This window comes from Molothrus aeneus, chromosome 5 (genome assembly GCF_037042795.1).
Source record: "Molothrus aeneus isolate 106 chromosome 5, BPBGC_Maene_1.0, whole genome shotgun sequence".
Classification (NCBI taxonomy): domain Eukaryota; kingdom Metazoa; phylum Chordata; class Aves; order Passeriformes; family Icteridae; genus Molothrus; species Molothrus aeneus.
Window position 1 is genome coordinate 25,407,832 of NC_089650.1, and position 10,925 is coordinate 25,418,756.

The 10,925-nt window shown below is 43.4% G+C and overlaps 2 protein-coding genes across 6 annotated transcripts in view; both read right to left on the bottom strand.

Annotated features, from left to right (window-relative positions):
• VEZT (vezatin, adherens junctions transmembrane protein) overlaps positions 1 to 5,582 on the bottom strand; it is a 49,750-nt gene extending 44,168 nt beyond the window's left edge. For all 5 annotated transcript variants that reach the window (XM_066550358.1, XM_066550359.1, XM_066550357.1 and 2 more), the window contains exon 1: positions 5,535 to 5,582. In XM_066550358.1, the coding sequence (XP_066406455.1) occupies positions 5,535 to 5,570 (36 nt within the window). In that variant the 5' untranslated portion in view covers positions 5,571 to 5,582. The remainder of the gene's footprint in view (positions 1 to 5,534) is intronic.
• Positions 5,583 to 5,684: 102 nt separating this feature from the next.
• LOC136557103 (basic proline-rich protein-like) lies at positions 5,685 to 10,313 on the bottom strand. Its single transcript, XM_066550700.1, has 2 exons — positions 10,309 to 10,313; positions 5,685 to 6,798 (listed from the first exon to the last, which is right to left on the bottom strand). Exons 1-2 carry the CDS (start codon positions 10,311 to 10,313, stop codon positions 5,685 to 5,687), a joined length of 1,119 nt encoding a protein of 372 aa, XP_066406797.1.
• Between the last annotated feature and the right edge of the window lie 612 nt (positions 10,314 to 10,925).

The following is a 10,925-nucleotide window of genomic DNA, read 5'->3' on the forward strand; positions in this document are numbered from 1 at the left end:
ATGTTTTTTAAACAAAATTTTTTTAGAACAGTTTATTTAGGTGAAAAAAAAAATTTGTGAAAACACGTGACTGAGTGTTTTGATAAAAGCTCAACCTTTTAAACATGTGGTTTACAAGGGTTCAGATAAGGACTTGAACATTTAGTGATGTACCAATATTCTAAGAAACACCATATTTTAGACATCTTTTACTATTGTAGACATGTAGAGAATGTATTAGCTAAAGGCTGTTCTGTATGCAGTATATCATGCTGGGAAATGGTGGTGCTTCTGCCTAGAATCTCTTTCCAATCTTACAGAAATCTGTGGATCAGAACATTACATGCAGGCAGCATCTTGGTTTGATGCCTAAATAAGTAGTGATTTATATGGTATTTTTCAGGCTGGGACTTCTACTTCTAACCCCAAATTTAAAAGTCTGGAGTTACAGTAATGATCAGATCCTCTAGATCTAGAATAAAACATTAGCTTCCACAGTGATACAACCATCATGACACACAGACAGCTCTTCTTTAAGATGTAATTTCTACTAGTACTGAAATACCTAATGAATAGCAATATTAAGTAAATAATATGGGCAGAATTGGTTGTAGGAATGGCACAAGACTCATGAATGAATTAAAACAATGTCTCAAGTGAGAAAATATCTTTCCTAATTAAAAATTTTTAAAATGGAAATTTTATGCCAATGAAATTCAGTATTGCACAATTGTACATGTACATAATTCTGATATACAGCCTTGTATTTCAAACACTACATATGCAAAAGCCCTTAAAATCTAAGGTGGTGTCAGTTTGATATTGTGTGTGTCAAAATCATATATTTGTGCAATCTGAGTAACTTTCTTCTAAATACACAGAATTAAATCAGAAAATAAAGTCAACTACAACCCCTCTACCAGAACCGCTCTGACACAGCAAGGATCACTTTCTGGGATTTCAGGAGTGGTCTGGGTGAAACTGAGGAAGGAGTTGGGACCGGTGAGCCTGGAGAAACCTCAGGGTGGGTCTCATATCCAAAGAATGCAAAGAGGAGAGAAATGGGTACTGTTCAGTGGTGCCCAGTAACAGGACCAGAGGCAATGGGCACAAACTGAAACACATGAGGTTCCCTTTGAACATCAAGACATTTTTCTGGTATGAGAGTGACTGAGTATTGGCACTGGTTGCCCAGAGAGACTGTGAGATCGCTCTCTATCCTTGAAGATGCCTATCTGACCATGGTCCTGGGCTACTGATTCTACATGACCCTACTTGAGCAAGGTAGACCAGATGATCTCCAGAGGTCCCTTTCAATCTCAAACATTCTGTGGTTCTGTGAGCACAGCTTGAATATCTGTCCAAAGGTAAAAAAAAAGCAAACAAGCTTGCACTCATTAAAATATAGGACAAATTGCGCAGCTGAAAACAGAAATTGGAAGCTGAAAATGCAGTATTTGGATCACCTTCATCCCAGTGTTCTGAAAGAATGGGCACAGGAGATAAAAGATGCAGCAGAAAGTATTTTTAATCTATAAACTCAAAAGCAGAAAAAATTCCAAGCATAGTGCCTATATTTAAAAGGAGAAAAAGCAATCAAGAATATGTCAGGTCTATGAATTTGATCAAAAGCCAGCATGCTACTGAGAATAATTATTCTTTCTTGCAAAATTCAAAGACAAAGAAAAAACCAAATGATCATCAAAGAAGATATCACACTGGTTCACCAGAGGTAGATTGTACCCAAGTTACTTGACATCTTTCTTCGATAAGACAGCTAATTTTTAGATAAAGGAAATGCAGGAAGTTTATGTCAACTTTTTATGCTATTCTGTATGGTTATGGACTTTTGATACTGTGCCATATCAGTTAGATAAAAAAGATGGGAAAGGAACCAAGTATGTTGATGGCAGAGATAACAGTGGTCTACACTGAATGGAAAGCCCTTGGATCAGAAGGTTACTAATGGGGTTCATGAGGAATGAGTCTTTGGTCAAAGCTTTTGCATTTTTAAAAGCTTTAATATTTGCCATAATTAAACTTATATCAAAAACCTTGCTAATGACATTTCCTGATAAGACCAAGGAGCATCATATATGCAGAAAAGGATTGAAACATAATAGAAAAAGAACGGGAAGGCCTTAAGTGGGTATTGATAATGGCATGCAATTTAACAACAGACAACAGCAAGACCTTACACAGAGGTGTAAGGTCTCCAATTATGTGGAAGCTGTTGATAAAATCAAGGACACATACGAGCAGTTACCCTATCATATTATATGAGTTAAACTCTACTCTCAGAAACCAGCACCAGGATAAGAGGGCACAGCCTCAGGCTGCACCAGGGGAGGTTCAGGTTGGACACCAGGAGAAATTCCTTAACAGAAAGAGGCCTTAAGCACTACTGCCCAGGTAGGTGGTGGAGTTAATATCCGTGGAGGTGTTCAAGAAACAACTGGCCCATGGTCCTAGTTGATAAGGTGGTGATCAGTCAAAGGTTGGACTTGATCTCAGAGGTCTTTTCCAACCTAAATGTTTCTGTGATTCTGTAAATTCTAGAGACAGATAAGAACTATATAAGATAATGGAAAATATTAGCAGATGTGCAAGTAGGTATGAAGTGGCCATGAATAAATTTCCAGTCTGAAATTACGTGGCAGTTATAAATCATCAAAGTCCTGACACAGTCCCTCCACTGGCATAATGAAGAAATTTAGGTAGTTTGAACAAGAAGCTTCTTTAATTTATACATTAAAAAAAAAAAAAACAAAAAAAAAAAAACCAAGAAGGAGATCACATTGTCCACACAACAATAAAAAACCTAACACAATTCCAGTCTCATACAAATACATAAAATGCTGAAAATTTGCAGAGGATTCCAAGATACACTGTAACTGCAGCATGGTGGTCTTCCAGGTTTTGTATAAAAACTCATCTTAAGCAACTTAACATCAATTTGTAATCTCATGATCTCCCTTAATAAATTCAGACAGACACTAATAAAGAACACCATTTATTGTTCCTCCATTGTTTAGTACAATCTACTCTACACTGCCACAACTTTTAATTTGTCATGCTACTGGGTAGACAAGGCCAGGCCCAACACATCAGGGGTACCTCTGTGTTTCTTGAGTTCTGTTCCTCCCCACTGTGTTTGTAGTATTTTAATTAGAAGAGAAACTGCTTGTAACAAATGCAAGAACAGAAGTGCTGGGACTAATGAGTCAATGAATAAAAATTGCTGGCTGCTGCAGGAATTAATTTATAAATTGGATAGAATATGGCAGCATTTAGTAGACAGAGTAAATGCCCATCATTCGCTATTGTTCAATCACGATGATCTGCAGTGGCATTTGAACTTGACGGAAAACACTGCTCTCCCAGAGCAGGAATGAGGTGTTTGTGCTTCTTTGCCTTCAAAGATAAATTAATGTAAAAGATACTTGGATAGTGAGAAAAATGATTGGTCCTTGGAAGCTCAGAAACATTCATCAGCAGGCCATGATCTGTTTGATGCTGCAAAATTTTTAATGTGGACACCTGTTATTGATGTCTTCAGGGCCAGCTGGACAGAGCTATGACCCAAAAAAACATGCAAAAAATAACCTGGAACACATGAAGTATATCTCATTTGCTTCCATCCTTTTGGGTATGAGGCAAGTGAAAGACACTTCTTTCCTGATTACCTATTTTTTAGCACACCACCACCCCTTATAACATCCATTGGTATCTTGCTGAAGGGAGCTCCAAATGCACAGAGAAAGCAGCTGTTCACAGCAACTGAGGTCTAAAAGCTAAAAGCTTCTTGCAACAGTGATTGCTGAAGAACATGGGAAGTGACCTACTGAGGTGCAGAAAAAAAAATGTAGTTGCTCACCAGAAATGGCAAATAATTAAGGGGGAGAGTTTGAGATCCAAGAAAACAAAAATTAAAAATACAAGTATGTTGTAACATTAACTACCCAAATACTTTTTGGCTCCTTGCCAATTCTTATATCTGGCTTGTGTGTGAAGTATGCTCATAATGCTCTGTGGAGGTTTCATTTTAGAATAACATAAACCCTGCTGAGTACTCCTGAAGATAATTTTGGTGTGTATTTCACAGTACCCATTTTTATGAGTTGGCAGCCCACCCAGTTTTGTAGTCCAGCCAATCAGCCAACCCAAACAGCCTGTATTTGTCCTACTGTTGCTTTTCTGATTTTATTACGATGTACCTCGATATATGACAGATCTGTTACTGTGTCATTCAGAGTACCTGTAAGTGTGCATGGATACATACACACACACACACACACACTTGGTACAGTAAATGTACCCAAGAGCCTTTATTAGTGATGGAAGTCCTTTCCCAAAACACAAGGATAATAATGAAGAGCATATGCAAGGAGATCTTTGACTCTATGCAGCAGAAATTTTTCAATCAAAATGGTAGTTGCTGCATGAACTGAAGAACTGTGAAACTGTAAAACAAGTACCACTTTTACTGAAGAGAGAAATGCAGAGGGCAGGCATTATACTTGTGAAATAAAGTATATTAGATTAATATTATATAAATAAATAAATAATATTAGATTAATAGTATGAAAGGAAGCAATTAATGCATCAGCAACATAAACAATAAATCTTATTGTTAGGATCCGAGGTTGGTTGTGGATGAACACAAAACTTTGTGGCATGGACCAAAGACTAAAGACATACTGCTTACACAGCTGAGAAAAAAATAATTGCTTATTTGCATCCTGGTTGAAGGAGAGGCCTTATTGCTATTATAATAATTACTAATTTTATAACAGCATTTCTTTATAACCACTTCGTACACCTGCAATACAAGGTGCGCCCTCCATTAGGATACAATTACACTCACCCGCTGCAAACAGACTGGATTTTGTTACCGAACAGCAACAGCTGATATGTTTAGCCACTATTATTTCAATAAGGCCAAGATGATATTGTAGCTCTAACAAGACGTGATATAACTAGACGCTGTTTATGCAAAGCCAGTAATAACAAACACTACAGAGATAAAGCGATTCCAGTGCTCGCTGCACAGTTGCGTGCAGAAAGACACCTTTTCCGTGAGTGACCCCGACTCAGAAGCAGAATTTTTTAGCTGTTCACTCCCTGTGCGCTGACCCCACAGTTCAGCCCGGCGGTGCTCACGGGCGGCTCTCGGGGAACCGCCGCCGCCACGGGCCCCGCGACACCTCCCACCGCGGCCGCCCGACAGCGGGGCCGGCCGGCGCGGCACCGCCGCACAAAGGATCGCCCGGCCCCGCTGAGCCGTCCCGCCCTCGGCCTGCGCGGAGGGCGCGGCGCTGGCCCCGGGCTGCTCCGGGCCGCGGGACACGCCGAGCACCGCCCCGACCCGCCGCTCTCGCCGGTCCCGCCCGACGCTGCCCGCCCGCGGCAGGCGCTGCCCTGGGCCGGGCCCCGCGCCCGCCTTGCGCCCCGCGCCCCCCCGGCCCGCCCGGTGCACAACCCCCCGGGGGCCGCGGCGCAGCGAGGGGCGAAGGCACCCGGGCCCAGCCCGCGCCGGGTCGCCCCGCGCCCACCTCAAACACCACTTCTTCGTCGAACTCCGGTGTCATCCTTGCCCGCCATGCCACCCCCTCCTCGCGGGCACGCTGGGAAACCGAGTCCGCCGTGCCGCCGGCCGCCTAGCCCAGCCCCGCCCGCCGGGCGCGGCCTGGCGCCGGGGAGAACTACAGCTCCCAGAAAGCATAGCGAGCGCCCGCTTTCGGGCGCCAAGTGGGCGGGGCTGACGGGGGAGGGGCGGGGCGGGGGAGGGGCAGCGGGGGCGGGGCGGGGCGAAGGCCCGGCGGGGCGAAGACCCGGCAGGGGTGGCCAGTAGGGGGCGCCGGCGGGCGGCGTCTGAGGGCGCTCCGTGTGCCGCGGCCGCGGGGTGGGATGCGGCGGTGGCGGGCGGGGGGAGCTACTCCTGCTCCGGCTGCTCCTCCGGCTGGGTGGCGGCGCGGGGGAACAATGGGCTCCTTCTCCTCGGCCCTCAGAGGGGCCGTGGCGTAAGGGACGAGGGGAAGCGCGGCTCCGCGCCTGGGGAGCACCATGAGCTCCGCCGGTGAGTGCCCGGGGAAACTTTGGGGAGCGGCGGTTTCCGCCCATCCGGCGGCCGGCGGGGTGTCCGCGTGCCCCCGCGGCCGGACAGCGTCGCCTAGCTCGCCCCGCGGCGGCGGGGACGCGGGATGAGGGGCTCTTGCCGCCGGACGGCAGCCGCAGCCGCCGGCGCGCTCCCTGTCCCGGCTGCGCCCTCGGCTCGCTCCGGGGGCAGCTCGGGGAGGCGGGCGGGGAGCGGTGAGGGGCGCACCCAGCTCGGGACACAGCCCTCCAGGGACACAGCCCTTCCCGGGGTCCGCTACGGGCTCCCCACACCCTCGGCACGTTTGGCCGCGGGGCCGTGCGGGCACGTCCTGCCCGGGGCTGGGGCTGCCCGGGCTGTGCTGGGCTCTCCGCTCGCCACCCCGCGTGTCCGAGCGGGTCCCTGCGCTCGGGCTGAGCTCACGGCCGGGGAAAGCTGCTGGGGGCCGGGCTGTGCCAGGAGAGCCAGCACCGGGGCTGGGGTTGTCGCTCCGTCTGACTCCGCGGAGCCGCGAGAGTTCGTCAGCTGCGGCTTTGCTTGGGATGTACCTGCCTTGGCCGGGATCTTGCACGCAGGAGCCCCGCGGGGGTGCTGGAAAGCGTTCGCTTCTGGCCTTTCCAGCTGCGGGTTGGAACTGACCTACTTCAGTGCTTTCCTTACCTTTCCTCCCCCGTTTCTTGACCGCTGCCAATTTACTGACTAAAAGAGCTCCAAGGCAAATTCTTGGTTCAGAACAAGAGCACCCCGTGTTTAAGGGAATTGCTCCTATTTATATTTGCTTGCACGGTGGTGTGCTAACTTAGCGCTTTTGTTCAGACATCTGTTAGATTCGTAGATTCCTTTCTTATCTGCCTAACAGGAGTCGTTTCTGCATTGAAAACCTGTCGTGTAAATTATGATGTATTGGATGGAAACATAGCTAATTGTAGGGTTAAACGGGAAGCAGCAAAGTGCTTCCTGCAAGGATTGGGGTGGTGGTGGGTGTTCTAAAGAAAAAGCAATACACAGTTATCAAGCAAAAATATCTACCTAATTCTCAGTGTTTGCCTCTCAAGTATGTCAACTTGCTATTGACTCCAGCGTTAATTAAGTTATCTGAGCTCTCATAGCTAATCAGAATTTACTGGAAAATGAAAAGCGATTTAGTGTATCTTTCTGCTTCATTTAAAGCATTTCCATTTTTAATATGTTTGACATAAGTGATTTTGTTTAGATTTTGAAAAGCATGTAATAAAGCAGGTTATCTCTGCTTAACCAGCTGCATTGTAAGTTCCCGTTTTTAGTAGTGCTGCCGACTGTGCAGTTCACACTGATCCTCTAAGAGTTAAACAGCTGTGCACATAAGTGTTAGGGGGTGCTCAAGAGCTGGGCTGTTAAAATTTGATACGTACTAAGTTTCAGAAAGTTGGGTAGATTTTCAGTACTTAACAGTGATTTCATGACTTTTAGATCTTAGATGGTGTGACTAAATCGATTTTAAGTGTACATTGTGGTGGTGTTTATGGGGAAGGTGAGGACAACGGGGTTCAGGTGAACAAAGTAAGCAAAAGAGAAAAAGGGATACTGAGGAATATGAGAAAGTGGGACAGTTTCATGACAAATCTAAATTTTAGCAAGTTTTTCAAGAGGGAGGCATAAAGAGTACTGGGGCATAAAGAGGGAAAATGAGGGGTATTTAAGAGGGGATGAAGAGTATTTTGCGTGTGATGTATTATGTGAAGATAAAATGCATGGGGAATAGGTGAAACAAGATTAGAGATTCCTGATCCTGCTGACAGCATCATGACAGCCTTTGACATTTCAGTTAAGGAGCTCCTAGGCAGGGTATGAAAAGGCTGAAGACTTGCAGAAGACAGTTCTGAAGGTTTAATATCTCTCTCTTGTTATTGCTGCAGAACTTAGTGCCTGTAATATACAGGCATTCTTTATAAAGCTATTGTTCATAAAAACATACAAACTTAACAACTCCTGTATTTGAATTTCAGTCTTGTGTTCTATAGAATCTGTTTCCTACACTGAAATTCAGTTCTTACTCAGCCAGTTTTCTGACAACTGGTTGGTAATACAGCGTTTCTGTAAAAATGTTATTGTCTGTGAAGGCTTCAGGTGGAACTTGAAATGCTAGAAATCTTTCCTTCAGTTTGACTTGAAGGACTAAGTGCTTCTCTTGGGTCTTCTTTTAATGTACCTTTAGGACAAAGCAACATGGTACACCATCATTTGTATTGCTTTAATTTTTTTTTTAAGTAGCATTTGCAGGTGTATGCTTGATATGCAGGGCTTTTCTCTAAGAGAGATATTGTGCTATTTGAAGGGACTTTGGTATGGGGACAAACCCCAAACACAGCTTCTCCCCAAAGACAGAAATTCCAAAAGGTCTGAGATTGATAACCCAGCCTTAACCTTGCTGCAGCTTACCTTCTGCCTTTCTAAATAATGTCTTGCTGTGTATCTTTTCTATTTCCTCTACAGAATTGTTTCAGTTACATCTCAGTCCAGAAGTAACATAACTCCATGATGGAGTTCTGTCACAGCTGTTGCTTACATGTTTTAAAATGTATATGTAAGTCTGGAATTGTTGCAGCTAAGGAACTATAGCACTTTTTAAAAATACTTCTATATAATTTGAAGATGATCTCATTGTAGTGATCAACCCATATGTTGGTTTCAATCTTCACTTACACCTATACTCCTGCCATTGCTTTCTCAAGCACTGCACAAGATATATTTATATATATACACACACTACATCCATGATGCCAATGAATGTCCATTTACTCATTTCTGCCTGAAAGTATTATGCTGGCTTCAAGTATGTGCTTTGCCTTTAAAAGGAAAAAACAAAAGCTCAGAGTTATGAGTTTGACATTTATTATTTCTTGCTGAAGAAACAGTCCTTATATGTGAATCTATAGAGCTTATTTAATGTGGGCAGAATGTATAACTTAGGCTTGAAATTGGATTTGACAACAACAATGAGAAAAATGTATTTTAATGTCAGAAATGTAGTTCAAATGGAAAAAACATAGCAGGAACAGAATAAACAAAATCAACATGACTTTTCCAATCAAACTTCATTGCTTTCAAGGATTGAAAAAAAATGGGGCCTGCAGCGTTTAATGTCCCTTTAACCCTCGAATGTGTCAAGTCTCATTAGGGTTACTCAGCTCTGTCTCTGCATGTGATCTTAAAAGGTTGTTTATTCATCTCTTGTCCTTGCTCTGAAGTTATCCCTAACTTTCCTGTTTTATTTCAATAAGTCAGTGAACAACCTAAGATTTTGAAATGGATGTGTTTGCAGTTTAATTAGGATGTTTTCTAAAACTAGTGGCTTGGAAACCTCAGTTTTCCCTTGTACTTTAAAAACTACATGTGTTATCTTCCGGGATGTTGTGACTCATTCCTTTTTTTGTTTCTTTTGAGCATTGTGGCACCTGAGAAAATCAGAGCCTCTCCATAATGAAAAAATAAACAAACATTTGCAGGAAATAAATTAATGATCACACAATACTTTTTTGAGGTGTTTACCTAATGAAACTTTCTTTTTGTAACTGAAAACAAAGTAATTGACCTGAAAAGCCTTGTAATGAGTCTTTAAAATTAGGCTGCTGGAGAACAGGATTTTTAGAATATTTATGTGTTTCTTTCTGCAGTGTATTGAGTGCCAGTGCAATAATCTCTCAGCATATCCCAAACATAGCAGTAATTCTCTTTCTCCCTATGTGTTCCTTAAAAGCAAGATTGGCTTTCTTGTTTCGAGACTGAGTTGTAGGGTTTTGTGCCCAAAATAGTCTCAGGAGCAGCAAATTGGCTGTTGGAGCAAGCTCTTTCTTCATGTGAGAAAAACAGCCCATTGAGCTCTTGGTAGATACCTTCTGGGCATTGCATCATTCTCATATGTAGCCTACAGATGTGATTTGCAGTATCTGAGAATTCAGTGTGCATATGCAAACAAGATGCCACAAGAAAGCCAATGCATATATTTGCTCTAGGCCAGCTGCTGTGTGGTAGCTGTTTGAAGCCCTTTTCTTTCCCTAGTGTGTGTGAAATAGATTTGTCAAGTAGTATGTGAAATATATGTAACCCTATAGGTTGCAGATAAGGAATAAACCTTATAGGTTACAGCAAAGAAATAAACTGCCATATATATGTTGTGTGGTAAGATAAGAGTATTCATAATATGACCAGCTTCTATAAAGTAGCTGATTTGTTAAATTCACACCTTTGCTTACCCCATAGTAATTTGATTGTGTGCCCTTTTCTTAAGCTTATGCTGAGTTGCTGTCGAAATCTGATGCCACAGTGATTTATTAGTTTACTTTCTTCCCACTGTTTTGTGGTTCAGAAGGGGCATTGCTTTAGGGTAGGTTGCAGGATCCTGCCCAGGTGACTTGAGATAGTCCATAGAGCATCCTGAATACCACAAGGAGAATCTCTGTTCATATGAAGCATTGTAAGGAAAGGAATATCAAGTTACATCAGCTTGATAGTGCCTAGAACCATTTGTCCCCTTTTCATGGACAGATGCAAGTCAACATGACTTGTTCCTGCTCTTTTGTTATTCCAAAATATGGAAGCTGTTAACATGATCTCAAAGGTATTGGCCTAAAGATTACCTGGGAAAAACACTCCTTTAGCAACAGTAGGGTTTATTGCAGATGGGGTAGTTCTATTTGATTTTTTTGCCTCAGTTCACCTTCACATATCATTGTTTCTCCTTGTTCCTATGTAGGGCAGGGAAAAGAACAAGAGATAAAAATTTGAGAAGGATTTAAAGCTGTGTATTAATAATGCTTAAGATTGCAATATCTTACTGGCCTTTCTGTTCATTCTCATGATAGTGCATAGG